Source organism: Gossypium hirsutum, chromosome A05 (assembly GCF_007990345.1).
Source record: "Gossypium hirsutum isolate 1008001.06 chromosome A05, Gossypium_hirsutum_v2.1, whole genome shotgun sequence".
NCBI lineage: Eukaryota > Viridiplantae > Streptophyta > Magnoliopsida > Malvales > Malvaceae > Gossypium > Gossypium hirsutum.
Window position 1 is genome coordinate 19446249 of NC_053428.1, and position 18104 is coordinate 19464352.

An 18104-nucleotide genomic window follows, 5' to 3' on the forward strand; every position below is an offset into this window, starting at 1 on the left:
TTCCAATTTAGTCCCTAAACCGAGACTACCTTTTATTCTTCAAATTTAATTCTTTATTTTCATGCAAATTTCATTTTAGACTAAATTCAACTCCCTATTTTCTCATAAATTCTTAAATTTTGAATTTTAACAATTTAGTCCCTAATACTCAAAATTTACAATTTATTCTACAATTCAATCTTTTTTCATTTCTAACTTAAAAATCTATCAATTTAATCTCTAATACTAAAATTATTCAACATAGACAACACTTAAAAACTCAATAATTTCTAAAATTTTGACATGGGTCGGGTAGTATTTAACACTAGAATTCTAAAAGAATAAAAGTTACAAGAAAATAGACTAAATTGACTAACCAATTGAACTTGAAACCTTGAAACCCTAGTTTCTCCTTTCTTTCTTTTCTCCCTGTTTCGTTTTCTGCTTTGTTCTTTCTATTCTTTTTATTTTCTTTCTTTATTTCATTTACTTATTTATTTTATTATATTTACTTTATTATTATATTATATATATTTACTTAAATATTAAGTAATACATATTTTATTAATATATACATATGCATATTATTTTAACACATGTAATTTCTATTACCATCCACATGTTGAAATAAAGCTTAATTGCTTATTTAGTCCCTTTACTTTTTCTTTAATTTATAATTTAACTTCTATCTTTTATGTAATTTAATCCTTATACCTAATTGCTCTTAATTCATACAAATTCACCTAATCAAAACCTAATTAATTATACAACCAATTTCGTAAATATTTTTAATAAATATTTAAGAATCCGTTTTATGGAAACAAAATCCCAAAAATACACTTTTCGACATCCGTGACTATTAGGTCGTTACAAGTTCACCAAATTAATTACAAATGAGCCTATGTGTAAAGCAGATAATCACATTTTATATTATTTGTATAACAAAAATATTAACCATTAACAAAATATTTGTGTCATTTTCCTCTCTAGTAAATGCAAAGTTTGATATTACAATCTTGCTTATTTTGTGGCGTGGCCCCGGTTATAAATGAATCAACTAATGGCAAAAACCATAACTTTTTTTTTTAAGTGAAGGAAGATAATAAATTTTCTTGATTTTAATGCTCTTATCATAGAGTAAAAAATTATTAATTTTAGTCGATTGAGTCTTAAATCATTTGATATTCATATTATTGCAAATACAAAAAAAATATAAGTTCAAATACGTTGAAGCGCGCTATATTTTTATTTAAGGTTAAGAAAAAACTATAATTAATTCTAAACATTGTATAAAAAGAAAAAGAAATATTAGGAATGGTGATATCCCCTAAAAATCCCGTAGAGAAATAGGCTAATAAAAACCCTGGTTGTTAGGAATTATTATTACAAAATTAAGATACAATTTAAGGACTATATTGTAAATATTTTGACTGCTTTGCTTTTTGATTCCGTTAACAGTTAGTTTTTTAAAAATCGGATAAGTTATAGTAAATATTAATTGATATTTTTAAATAGTTGTTAATATATAGTAAATTACCCTTTTAAGTTTTATACCAAAATTATTTGGAATTACATAAAATAGTATGTTAATAAAGTTAAAAGCCATAAAATTAATTTTGATGAAAACATTTCAAATGATTAATACTTTTAAAGAAACTGAGAATGTTTTGCTTAACTTACCTAACGAGGATAATAAAATAAAATATTTTCCGCTATATTTCGGTAGAAATTAAAGTTTTTGATGACGAAATTTATTACAAACGCAAACAAAGCAAAGCCACGTGGCACTAGGAGGGAATCATACCATCACCGGAGTTGTATGATTGCACCCAATACTAATACTCCGCGTGTTACCACTCGTTTAACTGAGGAACCGACGTGCCTAACCAGGGTTAATAACATCATTATTATAAATACGTAGTTTTGCTAACGTTGTGGATGCGAAACCCCCCCTAACTATCTCTCTCCGGTGGCTGCTTTGTATCTGGTTAGGATATTTTTCTATTTCTAATATCATTTTTTCCCTTTTTTTTTTTGGTTAAGTTCTTTGTTTTCTATTGTTTTTTTTTAAGTAATTCGTTCATGTAACCTAGCTGAGATGTTGTTCCATTCCATATGAATATATAATATAGATATAGATATATCTGTAAATGAACTGAGATGTCGTCTCCGTTTGGTTGATCAGAAAAGGAAAGAAAAATAAGGAAAGTGAAAGTGTTTTTCTATTATGGTTTTTTAGCATTAGAAGAATAGAAGTTGGTATGAAACAAAGTCAATGACTTTGTCTGGGATCCCAAAGCTGAAAGATACCAATTTTTTTTTTCCTTTTCTTTGTTTACAATTACACTTTCTTTGTAAACTAAACAGAAAGTACACGCAAAAAATAAAAATAAAATCGGAGTTTGTTGTCGATCGGTTCCTTTAGATTTTGATTTTTGATTTTTTTTGTGTGAACAGAGTGTACGATTGAATTTCGAGCAAATCGATTACACCGGAAGTGAGGTCTGTTTTTTTAGTTTTCTCCTTCTTCTCTTTCTTCTTCTTGTTTGACCGCGTCTACTCTGTTTTTATATATATAAAATAGTATGCGAATCAAAGTTTAGATTAAACAGGGCAAAAAAGAAATGAATTTGGTCATCAGTTTGTTTTTATTTTTGTTGAATGTGATCAGATCACGATGGCCACGCCGGCAGCTGCTCCACCACCGGATATCAGTTTCAAGTGCACCAATATGGACGACCTCTTTACCTGTTTCGTTAAAATAACCAGTGGATCTCCTCTGCCAAACAATGTTATCGATCACGTAAATCCTTACGGAATTGACCCCAAAAATTTACCTGGTAAAGGGCTTAACTTCTCTGCAAATAACCCTGATTAGGGTTATTGTTATCATCAATTCTTCCAGGGTTTCTTTAACTAATGCCCTTGCCACTTGATTGCTACTTGCAGGAGGCGTTTGGTTCCTGATTAACTCCAAGGAGGAAGTCGATACGAAAGGTGGCGAGTGGAAGACCAAAGAGGAAGGTCGTGAAGTTTTTTCCGACTCTGAGATGATTGGTTGGAGAACAAGTCTTGAATATTACGAGGGTCGAGAACCTCATCAACGTAAAACTGAGTGGGTGATGGAGATGTTCAACGTAACTGTGAAGAGGATGTGCGACGAGAAGGAGAAACAGGTACTTGATCGAAACTGGAAAGTCGTATACTTTGTTGACATGTTTCATGTTTGTCGTATTTCGATTCCAACTAAACCCGTTGACCGGTTTGATTGGATTATATGCAGGAAACCAGCTCCCTGTGCCGAGTTTCTCTTGTTCCCAGCCATGAGATGGTTGAGAATGGAACAGGGAATCATTTGATTCCACATCTTGATCTCGATGCTCACAGCAGTTCAAGAAACCCTCAGGTATGTCGGTCTTTGCTTTTGTTTGATCGATTCGGGTTTTGATTATTTTTTTTCTTTTCTTTTCCTTTTGGGGATACAAGATTCTGTTGCACATTTATTGTGAAATTTTCAACTTGATGGCTTTTAGACCATACTATGAATTTAGGCTTTTGCGCACCTTTAGGATTTACCTAAAATATCAGCCAAGATGGACCTAAAACATTTGATTAGGGAAAATTTCCCCTTTATATAATTAGGATAAATAAGATACCAGTGGGCAACCAGATTTAGAAAATACATGAGCAATTCATTAACAAGTATACATCGTTTTTGGTGGTCTCTTTTTTGCTCTGAGATTTTGTCATTACTTGTTGGTGAACAAGCATGAAGAGACAGAAGCATTGGCTGTTGCAGAGAGAAATGAAGGAGAGAACCTCTTTGGGATGGACTCTGGAGGTTATGATATCGGTTTCTTTGCGGGAGGTAACTTTTTGGAACTGAAGGACCTTGATAACCCAACATCACCTTCCTCGAGTTCTGATAATTCAAGTGCCATTAGCATTTCATCGGGCGAATGTTTCGACTCGTTGGCTATTTTGCAAGAACTCGACGAGCAAATTTTAGAACAAAAAGATTCAGGTAAAAAGCTCGATGTTTTGGCAGGCGACAAACCAAATGAGTTGGATACGGTTCCAGCCACTTTAGGTACAAGTTTCTTTCTCTGCCCAGGCTCATCTCATTGTTCTTTACTTGTAGCATTACTTTGATTGGTGAGATGAAGCTGTTCCCATGCCTAGGTTTTGATGTTTGATTTTATTGTAAGCAGGGTGTTTAGTTAGTGTTGAAGGAAGCAACTCAAGCAGTGAGGGTGATGAATCCTTCAAAACTGGTGTGAGTGGAGACCCAAACAATCAGGTAGCAAAGCGTGCCAAAGTGGAGGAAGTTCCATCGTCATCTCGTAAACCATCGGAGAGCCATGGTGGAAGAAGAAAGGGAGGCAGTTTAGGGGGAATGCTTAGAAAGAAGTACTTATGCTTTATGCCATTTTAGATGGGATGGTAATTTCAGAGAAAGTAAATTAGCATGGTATTTAGATGATTAATGAACATGTTTTTTAGATAAACTGTTATGTATAGCAGCACCTAAAACTGCAAAGTCACTGCATTAGTCAAAGTAATGAGATTCTTATTCAAAGATGATGAAAGAAAGAAACTTGATCATCCTATCCTCGAGTAGGAAGTCCGTGAATCAGTGGATCTTTCCTCTTTTTAGGAGTGGTCGATCACTTCCTTTTTCCATGTAATACTTGGTTTTGAAACTTAGTTGTTAACTGCACCTTTTTTTTTTAATTTAGTAATGTGAAAATTTGTTATTATGTCACGTTATTAAATGTTGATGTAATTTAAGTTTATAGAAGTATCAAAACAGATTTAAATATCAAGTTTAAGAGTAAAAATCTATAAATTTATAAATTATAAATTGAAAATTTGATGTTAAATAACACTCCGACTTAATAGTCATATTTGATTTTTAATTATATGTAAATCATACGTGGACTCATTAGTAATTTATTTTAATTTAAATTATTACCGTTCACATAAATTTATTATTTTATAAAATTAAAAGTTTTATTTGTAATTTTACAACCGAATTAAGATATACATAACTCGATTAATGAATGAGATAGATCAATAAAATACTTAATATAGTATAAATATATACAAATGTAATCGCACTTGTAGTTATAACAACAAAAGTAAATCAAATACGCTATTACAGCATATAGCAAACTTTGGATTAATCTTATTTTTCCTACATACCAAACCAAAAGAGACCTCACTACTACTACTAATGAAATGCTGAGTTTAGGTTAATGGGAGGGGGTTGTTAAGTACCCCAATAAAATGTAGAAATGCCTTTGGTACCATTAGATTTGGGGCTCCAGCTTTACTTTATTATAATTCTCAGTTGTTGGGTCCATTGCTGGACTTGTTCTATTTATTTTGAAAGTTTCTAATTAAAGAACAAGAAAACCCCAACCAATAATTACAAAAACTAGACATAATTTATCCCTCCTCCCACATGTCTGCCTAAATTCCTCTATATATATGTAACCATATGTTAGGGCATTTGTTATCTATATACTATGACACCGGTGAAAATATGTCCTGTTATACAATTATAATAAAAACATGTAGTAATCCGACCTAGATCTGAACTGATGATCCTATTTGAAAACTCATGATATTTAGTGCATCCAACACCCCCAAATATCATTCAGTTCATTGTAGGAATAACCCTGATGATCCACTATTTTTAATTAAATAATCCATTTTATTTTTGTTAAAAATTAAATTACCTATTACCGTTCCGTAACTTTTTATCTTTAAAAGAACTTAATAATGATTTATTTGGTTCTTCGACTTTACAAAAAAAATTATTTTAACTTTCTATTTAATTTTTTTGTCTCTTTTAACCATTGATCTTGTATTACTTGTCAAATCATCCCATAGTTAGTAACCTTTGTAATTTGTGCTATCCCATTGTAAAAGTAATATGAAACATGCAAGTTAAGCTAGCTACGGTGTTGTTCGAATATTGAATAATAATAAAGTTACGCTCATCTCAAATTTGAGATGAGTGTTTGGAAGAAGTGACACGGAAGTGGTCACTTCATTGGCCAAATTTGGAAATAAAAAACACAGAGAACACATAGGAATTGTTTAGGCAGTTCGATTTTCATACATTTGCGAAACCTAGCTTAGTGAGAAATATTCACTCTCTTCAATAGCCACAACAAGTGATTCTAACCTATCACACAATCCGTGTTGATTCATATCACTTTTGAACCTTAAAGAAGAATACTCTCACCACTATGAACTCAGCAAGTAAAACCAAAAACACAATCGATTTTACTAACAATTTGCCCTTTAAGAAAAGTTTCTTCACTTGAACAATATAAGTTGTAACACCCTGGATTTTGGGGTTAGAAGTTTTGTGATTTGTACATAAGGTCAGTGGCTAGGTCAGGCATTTGAAGTCGGTTCTACGTTTTAGTGTCAGAATGGGTCTGCTGGTCTGGTTGTGTGTTAGTTTAGCTTGGGGTTTTGGGTTCAAGTTCTCATGTGTGTAATTTGGGGAAATAATTTTAGTCTAATTTTGTTTTTGGGTTTTAAAATACTTATTTATTTTTTTATTATTTTTGGAAAAGGAGAGTGATTTTTGAAACTTCTCAAAAATTTAGTTTCACATTCTTTTACTTTCTCTTCTACCTTCTCAAGACAATTTTTCTTTTCTCTTTCTTTCTCTTTTCTCATTCTACTTTACTCTTATTTAGGATTTCAAATAAAATCTTGACGTTTTCTCTGCCATTGAATTCTCTACTTTAATTTTCATTGTTGATGTTTGGGTAGTCCAAGAAATCGACCGGAGGTAAGTGGTGTTTTTGGTTTTGTAGAGCAATTTTTGGTTATTCATTTGTGTTAGATTGGTATGATGATAATATTGGTATTTTTGGGTAGTCGAGTTTCAGAATTGTGTTAAGGAGGCGATTTAGTCCGGTTCTGGTGCTAGAGAATCTTGTTAAGGTGTGTTTCTAAACCCGTGGTAATTAGGGATCTTTTTGTGGCTGCTAACTCATGATTTTTCAGTAATTCTGGTGTGATTCCATGACCACACAGGCGTGTATTTTAGGACACACAGCCGTGTTTGGTGGGCACACAAGCGTATGAGACCTTCATACGATCGTGTTTGTCCTGCACCCTAATTTAATGCACACGGATAGAGAGTTACATGGCTTATTCTGTAATACCCCATACCCGTACCTGAGACCGGGATAGGATACGAGGCATTACCAAGATTTTCAGAATAATTTCAATTAATTTATATTATTTAGTATTCATTTTCATGTTTCATGTAATATCCTTTTCAAATATTCAATTCAAACATCATATAAAATACTATACAATATTTAAATTGTCATATTTACATGCTCATTCAAGATATACGAACCTACCTGACTAAATTGCAGAAATACCAAGATTTAGGGGCATATTGGTAATTTACTATTTTCCCAAATTTCACCCAATCTTAAATTGATAATTTCATTCAATTTATTAATTTAGATAATAAAACAATTCATTCCATTCAATTTAGTCATCTTTGACATTTTTACAAAATTACCCCTAAAGTTTTACTTTTATTCAATTTAGTCTATGAGCTTAAAACATGCAAATTAGCCATGCTAACTGAATATTCATATATATTTTCCTCATCCTCCTCTCCATTCCACATCCTTAATGTACATATCATGCTTACAAGTAAAGTTATCAATAATTTCACTATTGACTTATATGTATATTCAAAGCTATCCATCTGTGTCATAGTCACTAAATTATTTATATCTGGAGCTATGGAACTCCAAATTAAGATCCGCTAATTTTCCCTGAAACTATACTCATATATATTCTTACCATAAAATTTTTAAAATTTTTGGTTTAGCCAATATGTACAGTTTATTCTTTAAATTTTCCCTTGATCTGCTGTCTAACAGTTCTGACCCTTCTTCACTAAAAATTAATTATCTCCTCGTTTATTTCTATTGAAAATAGACTCATTAAGGATTCTAAAAATATAAATTTAAGCCCCTACTTATTTTTATCCAATTTTTGATGATTTTCCAAAGTCAGAACAGGGGAACCCGAAATCATTCTGACATTGTCTCACAAAAGTTATTGTATCTCATGATTTACAATTCCATTGCTTACATAATTTCTTTTATAAGAAACTAGACTCAATAATCTTTAATTTCATATTTTATTCATCCTCTAATTAGATTTCTACAATTTTTGGTGATTTTTCAAAGTTAAACTACTGCTGCTGCCCAAAACAGTTTTAGTGCAAAATGTTGACTTCCATTTTACCCTAAATTTCATAATTCATACAATTCAGTCCTTGCTCAATTAACCCCTCAATTAAGATAATTTTCTCAATTAATACTTTTTCTAGACATTATAAGTTATTTCATAACTATTGAAATTCAGAATTTCCACATGAAACTCTAACTTCAAACTCATTTACAATTAGGTCCCAAACATTCACTTTCTATTCAATTCTTTCAATAAAATCAGAATATAAACAATTTAAAGCTCTAATTCCATATTAAATCATCATATACTTCCAGAACTCATCCATAACAACTTAAAAAATTAGACATGGAATCAAAAACTAATGAAATAGTAAGTTGGACCCAATTGTAAAAGTCCAAAAACATAAATATTTCAAGGAGAAAGCAAGAATTAAACTTACATGAAGCTAGAGTATGAAAACCAGCTTGAACCCTCCTCCATGGCTATTTTTTAGCTGATGAATATGAAGAGAAATGAAGAGAATTCTAGATATTCCAATTTAGTCCCATTTTTATTTAGCCCATTTTGGCAATTTTCCAATTTTGCTCTTATTTCACCCATTTCCTGATTTTTCTCAGCTATTGTCGCCCAAAATATCTCCTTTGGGCTTATTTGCACTTTAGGTCCTTCCTCATTTGACAATTGAGCTATTTAATTCTTTTAGCAACTTTTACACCCTTTTCAATTTAGTCCTTTTTATTTAATTAACCACCCAAACGTCAAAATTTTCTGACTAAATTTTATTACTACCTCACCAACACTCCATAAATATTTCTAAAAATATTTATGGCTCGATTTATGAAGTCGAGGTCTCGATACCTCATTCTCAACCCAATTTACATAATTAATTCTTTTAAATCACCAAATTCACTAATTTAAAAATGCTTTTATATTCACATTTGATTCATAGTATTAATTTATTAAATTTTTAACTCACCCGTCGGATTTGGTGATCTCAAATCTCTATTCCCGATACCACTGAAAATTAGGCTGTTACATATTCACACAGCCATGTCCTTGGGTCACACGGGCATATGCCTTAGCCACACAGCCGTGTGCCCCCTTTCACACAGGCGTGCATATCGTTCACCTGGGCATGTGAACCTCCCACACAGCCGTGTGGCCCTGTTTCGTAAATTTGTTACTCTGAGTTGTAAACTGACTTGTTTTAAATATCTGTGCATCCCACTGTCGATCAAGACTTTGTATCCAATTTAGATTTGTGTGTGTATTTGCAATTACCGGGAATACGACTAGTACTGCCACTTTTGATAAATGCGCGAGAGACGTTTACTCGTTAACGTATTTTGTGGGAAGTGTACAAACACAAATGATTCTAAATCTTGTTTAATGATTATGTGCACATTTGATTCCATCAATCCGATGTGTGATTGTTTGTATGTTGTTCTTGTGAGATTGTTTGCATACATGCATATGCATAAACTAATGTTTGGGGTTGGTTGTGAAGAGAAGTAAGTTTGTATTCTGTTCTGATTTGGTAGTTTCAACTGCATTACATCAGTACGGCGGTTTATCGCACAGTACTGCACATATGTCAGCTTTGCTGCATATTGATATTTGAGTGGCCTCATCCACATATGAGGTATGTAGGGTTGGATGGTCTTTTCGAGGTCCTATAGGGTGTGCATGTTTGGTTGAGCTTCATTAACTCTTATGGGAGATAGAGAGGTGTTTGGCTGGATGGGTGGGATTGTTTTCTGACATGTGACATATCATTTGAATCTGTGTACATATTGTGATAAAAGTTGAGAAGGATGAACGCGAAAGCGGATCGTAAAGTTTGTCAAAGTCACGGATTTGACTTAGGGCTCTAGACGTTCGGAAAGAAACTTGGATTTTTCTTGACACAACCTGAAACGAAATTAAATCCAAGTTAGATAAAATAATTAAAACAAATAATAAATCAAGGATTCAGGAAGTGAATAAAGAAGATAAATGGAAAGATAGAACGTGGCATGTAGAAGTCCTAAGAAGTCCTAAGAAGATAGAACATTGGCTATTGAAACATTCAAACCATCTACAAACCGCACCATGGTAGTCTCCTCATCTTCTTGGATATTTGCTCTATGCATAAGCATCTCCATCTCTTTAAAGTACTTATCAACAGATCAATTACCTTGAACAAGGCGTTGAAGTCTTCGTTTAATATCCCTATAATAATGAGGTGGGATAAAACGTTTTCGCATGATTTGTGTCAACTGTTCCCATGAATCAACATCTCGTTCACGATTCCTTTGGCGGTTCAACACAAGTTGAGTCCACCAACTCAATGCATAATCAGAAAATGCCAATATAGCTAATGGAACTTTCTCCTTCTCCGGACACTTATAACAACAGAACATGATCTCCATTTTATCCTCCCAATCGCAATATGCATCTGGATCATACTTTCCTTGGAATGGTAGAATGTTGAACTTTGGTTTAGCGACAGAAGGATGACATTGATTAGAAATACCCAAAGTTTCATCAATGTGACGATATTCGTGTCTACCAGGATTAGAACGAATACGAAGTTGTTCATTATCCCTATCATGATCACTATCACGAGCACGAGATCGTCGATTCGAAGAAGTCTCCAAACGAGCAACAGCTTGAGTGAGAAATTGAATATGATTGGAAAGCTGATTAATGTTCTCTTGTAGTTCTGTTCGACATGTAGTCAAATTGGCCTCAAATTTATCACGTACCTCGTTCAATTGTTGATGTTGCAATTTTACCATCCCCACAATATTCTCCAATGTAACATCTTGTTCTTTGTCATCAGATGGTATCTCATCATGGTTTTTATGGGCACGAGTGTCACGAGTCATAATGAAAGCCTGGAAAAGCACAACACTTCAAAAGAAAAAATTAAGCAAACCTCACCTATATGCACTAAAAAAAATTCTCAATGAGGTAAGAATTAATCTTGTGAGTCTTTTAAAAGTGTCTATATATCAATCAATCAAGATGTTTTAGAATCAAACTATCAAAGCAAACCTAATAGCACTATGAGTCTAAAATTTGCTTAGACATCAAAGAATTTTGTTGCACGGATGAAGGAATATGCAACGTGCTTTAACCTACTAACACAAGAAACAAGAAAGTGTTAGAATGCGTAAGGAACAAATAAAAAGGAAAACAAATGAATACTTAAAGCTAATAGTCAATGAAAATTGTTGAAACCCGAAAACCCAAAAAACTGGAAAGCAACTTGACAAACTTCGTTCAAGGTGTTCCCGATTTCCAAAAATCAAAAAATTTAAACTGAAGCCTCCTCAAATTATGTAGATTTGATCTGGAAAGTTTTGGCGCAAAATTCAACCCACAGAATTTTTTTTATTTTTTTTCGTATTTTATTTTTTGTACTTTTTTTATCACTTTTTTTTGTGGGAAATATTTTTTTATACTTTAAAATAGTGCCAAGAAATAGTATACAAAATTTTAGATCATTTGAAAATCGTTTACCCACTGAAAAATATTTTTTCTGAAAACTGTAGGGGTAAAATTTGTTTTGAAGCTGTTTTCGAGAAATCAATTTAAAAAAGAACACATAAAACGCCCAAATCTGATACCAAATGATAAAGGTTGAGAAGGATGAACACGAAAACGGATCGTAAAGTTTGTCAAAGTCGCGGATTTAACTTAGGGCTCTAGACGTTCGAAAAGAAACTTGGATTTTTCTTGACACAACCTGAAACGAAATTAAATCCAAGTTAGATAAAATAATTAAAACAAATAATAAATCAAGGATTCAGGAAGTGAATAAAGAAGATAAATGGAAAGATAGAACGTGGCATGTAGAAGTCCTAAGAAGCCTCTGAAACACGAAGAATCCACAACCCCCTTCAAGCGGCTCTAATTTCCCCTTCAAGATAAAAACCTTGGCAAGAAAAAGTTTGAAGATGATCCCCACAATCTAAAAAGATTGTTAAAACTCTTCTAAAAATAACTCAAGAGAAATTCTTGAAAAGAAAAAACTCAAAGAGAATTTATTAACTCAAAAGAGAAATAGAATAATAATTAATTGTCCCCCTGTATACAATGCAAAGGCCTATATATAGGCTAGATAAATAAATCTAAATAAAACTCCTAAGTATACTAGAACTCTAATTTAATCTAAACAAGAGGTAGTTTTAAACTATACTTTCTTGTTAACATAAAATTCCTAAATAACTTAAAATACTTAATAATTATCAAAAATTCGGAATAAAATAATAATAAAATAATAAGAGCTAATAAACAAAATATTGTGCTTATATATAATAAAAATTAAGCCTAAAACTTAAACCCAATATGAAATGTCTAAGCTTGTAAGATCAATTGGGGTTCTTGAAGTGAAATACTTAAGCTTGTTAGCATTTTCCACATGGGCTTGTCGTCATAGATTGAGAGTTTAGGCCCACAAACATAATTAGTCTCTTCTAATTCATCATTACTCCAGAATTTATTGTCTTGAAACTTCAACTCTTCTTCTTGAATTTTTTTCGTGATAAAGTCTTGAACCACTAAGTTGAGTTTTGACTTTATTTGTTTGGATTTTGATCTCGTAATTGGGCCTTGAGGAAAACTAAACTCATCTCTATTATGGCCTTTGAATTGGGCTGAGTTACTCGTATCATATTGTTTGTCTGATTGTTGAAGGTTTTAGTACGATTGGGTATTAGCAATACTACTCTATTTCTGTGGTTAAGTATTATATGTGCTTGAAATTTTGTCAGTGCGATTTATATGATCTTTGGTATGATTCGTATATATATATCTTACCGTATATAGGTTGGATCTTTAGTTACTTGTTTTCACTTCTGTTTAAACTCGCATTGAGCTCGTGTAGGTTACCCTTTAATTATTCCCTTTTCAGGTACGCTTGTTTTGTGTAGCTGGATATAGCTTGCGGAGGTCTCGGAAGTGTCACTTTTTTTAAAACAGGCTATTAAGGTATTTTCTGTAAATCTAAATTTTTAATAAACGGTTTTGGACTGTAAATTCTGTTTTAAACATTGTGGTATGAATTTTGTGTTTTAAGCACGTAAGCGTTATTTGGATTGATTTTTTAGTTATAAAGGGAATTTGATAATTGAGAATTTTTACGCAACTTAAATATTGTTTGATTTCTAGTTTGTTAAACTAAAATTTTTCTACGACCACTTCGATGATCAATGTAACCTCCGAGATTCGATCAAACTTCGAGGCCGAGTTTTGGAGTGTTACATAAGTTATAAAAGCTCTCAGTAAAAAAACCTATACAAGTCTCTTCCTTAAATAGATTTTCATTCGAAACTTGCTAACTTAGAAGATTTATAACAATCTCATTAAAACTGTAATACAATAGAATAGTTACAATATAATAATAGAGAATAAAACAAATGTGGGCTCTTGGCAACTAATCTCATAAAATTTCAATCCAATTCAAATTTCCATATTGTAATGGATTGTCTTGGGTGAGTTAATTTGATCCAACCATCCATGTGAGTTTCCCAAGTAATATTACCTTCATTGTTGGGGTTTAATATTCTCTAAATAATCAACAAAATCCATTCAAATCATTCAATAAATAGGAAGTAACCACTTCCTTGACACTTAAAAATCAATTTTATATTTTTCAATAACCACAATAACAAATTGTTTAAAATTTGTAAAAATATTCAAACAAATAAAAAAATAGTATGAAGTATATATGGATTGACACGTAGGTTAACATGTTTAAGAAATTAAAGTTTCGGTCTATATTTCTGTTTAAGAAAAAAGTAATTAGACTAGTTTTAAAAAATTAAATACTCAAATTTAACTATTTTTAAAATGTTAGAAATAAAAAATTGTTAAAAACTATAAACATTTTAAGGATTAAAATTGTGACTATTTGTTAAAGTACGTACATAAAAGTGTGGAATTGAGAAATTCAGATTAGATGGCAGTGAGCGAAGACGAAATAACTCGAAAGAAGGATGTGTTGTCCGCTTGTCTTTTCATTTCCTAATTTCCTTATACAATCTCATTTTCCAGGATTGGTTGTTTCCTTTGCCCATACATGCATTGTATTTTACGTACTACAAAATATCATTTTATAATCTATATGTTGTCTTTTGCTCAACGTATGAAGGAAAAAGATTTGTATGAAGTATAGATATTATTGTTTTTTTATAATTTATTGTTATATCAGTAATTTTATCTAGAATTTTAAAATTTTTATTTGAATTTATTTTTGTTTAGGATGAAAATATTGATGTAGCATTAAACTATCGGAAAAAGGATATAAATAATGTGACTTTACTATTTCATACAATCATTTCACATGTATGAATAAAGAAATTACATAATAAAAAAAACAATATATTAATACACATCTTATTAATATTAAATATATGATTTGGTTAGGTTTTTTTATTTTTATTTTTAACTTTTTATTCCTCTATCCATTTTAATATTTATTAATAAAATATATTTATTAACTTTTTCATCTTTAAATTTTGATTCTAGTTTGAATATATTCTAATTACAAACTGATAGCGCATTATGATTATTTGATTCTAATTTTAGTTGTTCAAACTTGTATTTGCAACATTTTAAAAAAGAGAAAGAAAAAAAAAACATATTACTTTGCCTTTCTTTTCATTTTTTTAGTAATATATTTGGAAATTTAAGAAAAAAATAGACATCAAATCAATGCCAAATCTTGACATTATGTTTTTGGAGTTAATTAAGATTTTCAGAACTTTTGGAAGGCTTAATAAATATTTTTAGAAGGCTTAACGAGAATTTTAAAAAATTTTGGGTGTCAAACTAACATTTTCAAGAAATTTAAGGAATTTAATGAACAAAATTTTGGGAGGCCAAGATCTCTGGTTCCAACAGCGCCATGCTCCAACATCAAATTGAATCCTAGTGTGTAACTCACATGTAAGTTCTTCCATAGAATTTATTGTAACGGAAGAAGTCTGCATTGAAGTTCGAGCCTTGTTAATCAAATTAGATTTTTTGGATGCTAAAGGTGCTTAATTTATTTTGGTCTCCATGGGGCATCTTTTTCTAACAATTACACAAGGGCTCTAAAAAGGAAGGTATCATGAAGATATAATTCGGAGCATAAGCCAACTCGTGGTCTAAGTGCTTAGATATGCAATGAAACTTACATTGGATATCTATTAGCTACGGCAAAGCCTACCTTTTTTTTTTAGCTCATTGTAGCAGGTTTTTTTTAAAAGAAAAGGGATCAAATACGAAATAAATATATAAAAGCTTAGGAAAATACAACAGAACCCAAGACTTGCCTCGATGCCCCTGCATAGCAGGGGACGGGGAAAGCTTTGGGAGAGAGCGAGAGGTTATTGCAATTTGCCCAACGACACGCACGTGTCTGGCAGAGCCCATGTCATCGTAAAGTCCAAAATAAACGTCGAGACCACCACAACGTTGGTGAGAAAACCAAATGAAGAAGGAGCAACATCTAAGACAACGACAACAACATCCACAAAAAGTAGATTTGGTGATATTACGCCAAGTACCGTCGAGAAACGAAACCAGTGAGATCCCGAAGAGGTGCCATCATTAGACCACCATGAGAACAAAGGGTTCACCAAAATCAGAGGCAAAATACCAATGAAACTCCCAGAAGGAAAATGGAGCCCAGGTCCAATGAAGAGTGGAGGACCATGAGGAATCCATGAGACAAGTAAAAGGGGAGGAGGGCCTGAAACTTATCGTGCCGAAGATAAAAGGGAAGAAAAGGAAAGAAAGTAGGAAGGGAGGCCCGCAACGGTTGTTGCAAAGGCTGGTCGCGTTGACAGCGGTGACGAGGGATTATCCTTCCAGATAGGTGGTAGAGTAAAAAAAAAAAGAAGAAGAGAGAGAATATAGCTTTTACCCTTAAGTAGCCCAAATTAAAGTGACGTAATAGTCAAAAATTTAATTTTATCTGTTGATTTGACATTTGATTACTTGATCACGTACTAAATTATTCTACTTTAAATTTTTTACGATTAATTTTTTATTTTGTATAAATAAAATTGTTGAGATAAAATCACAAAATCAAACTTCGAATAAACAAAAGTTGGCTTGTAAAGTCTACTTTTATATCTAAGAAAATAATAATCAACTAAATTTATGATTACCAAACATGTAAGATGCGATTACATGATTTAAACTCGTAAAATTCATAAGCAATTATATAAACCTATATTTATATATTCACATTTGATTAAATAATTACAAGTCTTTACGAAATATGAACCTTAAACAAACACAAATATTAAATCCCAAAATGAAAAAGTAAATACATCATTATTCAGCCAACATTAATTAATTCAGGCCTAATTCAAGAATACTCTTCAAAAATACTTAGAAAATAGAAAATAGAATTTTTAATTTTAAAAAATTTATTTTTAGATTAATTTTTTATTTGAGAAATATTTTCTCTCAAAAAATAATTTATTTAAGAATATTTTTATCCTAAAAAAATTCTTTTATATCAAAAATATTTCTTAAAAACAGTTCTAAACTCATCCTCAATTTCATACATTTTCACTCCTTTGAATAAATTCAGTGTAGCAATGCCTACAAAAACCAAAATCAAACCGAACCATACAGTACGTCCTATAAAGACAAACAAACGGTTGTGATTACGTATCAAGGCACAAATTAGTTGTTTGATTTGGTTCCAGTCATTTGTTTTGTATTGCCCCTAATTGTTTTACTTTTTATGCTGAGGTGTCCGCTTCTTTCAACTTTATTATCATTACACATGTTGCCTTTTTCCTCTAAAAAATATAAAATATAAAACAAAACAATTATTTTTCTTTAATAAAGCTTTGAATGAGGGGGTTATATTCCTTTAGAAATGATCTGACGGCGGTGGAATAAAATCATTCTATATCAACGGATGTGATGGATTTAATCTGGCGGGAAATTCAGGAAAGGGAAGTTGTGTTATCCCATAGCGGATAAGACATCACCGACGGCCGGTACGCCTCTCCCGCCACATGGGTCCCGCTAATGTTTTTCTTTCCGGGATCCGTTACGGCTATTCGTTTAACCTGCGCTACGTTTTTATGACTTTTATCCGAGTTGGATCAGATTACCTGCTTAAGTTTGATGACATGGAAAAAAAAAGACTCCGTCAAAATATTAGCCAGTTTTTAGTTTTAAATTCAATGCTTGAGTCGGATATAATCCGACCAATTTTTAAGTTTATGGTATATTAATTTTCATTTTTATATTATTATAATATAAATAATAAAAGAATATTAAATTATTAATGTGTAAAATTTAAAAAAAAACATATAAAGGAGTAAATGAATTTAGATTAATAATTTATTAATATAAATAAATTTAAATATTTATATTTCGAATTGAGTTGTGCTTAAACAATTATATATTTATATGTTATTATCATATTGATACCGTATACATAGATCAAATGATCTAAACTTAATCGATAATTTATGAAGACTTATATCATGATGGTGTTGTATTACTTTTTGTATATAATTTTTTTCATAATTCATTAGATTAAAATATGCTATAAATCAGTGTACTATTTGTAAATTTAGAATTTAGTTTATGTGCTTCCAATTTTAAGATTTTATTTTATTTTTTTAGATTTTAAAATTTAGGTCAATTGTTAACATTGTTTTAGATTCATTATAACATTATTATTTTTAGTTTTATTGCTAGTGAATATTTTTTATTTAAAAAAATATTAATAAATTTAATAAAAAATTAATAGACCAAAATTTTAAAATAAAAAAATAAAAAAAGTTAACTTGTGAGATTATTATTTCATTGGTTTGGTTTACATTACAGGTTCCCTTCCATTTGAATCTTTTCCCTTTTCCTAA

At 31.2% G+C, this 18104-nt stretch overlaps 1 protein-coding gene across 1 annotated transcript; it reads left to right on the forward strand.

The window, feature by feature from the left end:
• The first annotated feature begins 1924 nt into the window (after positions 1 to 1924).
• On the forward strand, positions 1925 to 4699 carry LOC107960394 (NAC domain-containing protein 22). The gene is made up of 6 exons (XM_041113859.1): positions 1925 to 1966; positions 2651 to 2819; positions 2929 to 3155; positions 3263 to 3385; positions 3748 to 4069; positions 4191 to 4699. The coding sequence occupies exons 2-6, from the start codon at positions 2657 to 2659 to the stop codon at positions 4412 to 4414; spliced, it is 1059 nt and encodes a 352-aa protein (XP_040969793.1). The 5' UTR covers positions 1925 to 1966; positions 2651 to 2656; the 3' UTR covers positions 4415 to 4699.
• Positions 4700 to 18104: the final 13405 nt, after the last annotated feature.

What these genes read in the sequence shown, in the direction of transcription:
- LOC107960394 (XM_041113859.1), top strand. Translation starts at nt 2,657, where the DNA reads ATGGCCACGCCGGCAGCTGCTCCACCACCGGATATCAGTTTCAAGTGC. An exon ending in TGACCCCAAAAATTTACCTG is followed by an intron (nt 2,820 to 2,928) that starts GTAAAGGGCTTA and finishes TGCTACTTGCAG; the next exon opens with GAGGCGTTTGGTTCCTGATT. An exon ending in GCGACGAGAAGGAGAAACAG is followed by an intron (nt 3,156 to 3,262) that starts GTACTTGATCGA and finishes GATTATATGCAG; the next exon opens with GAAACCAGCTCCCTGTGCCG.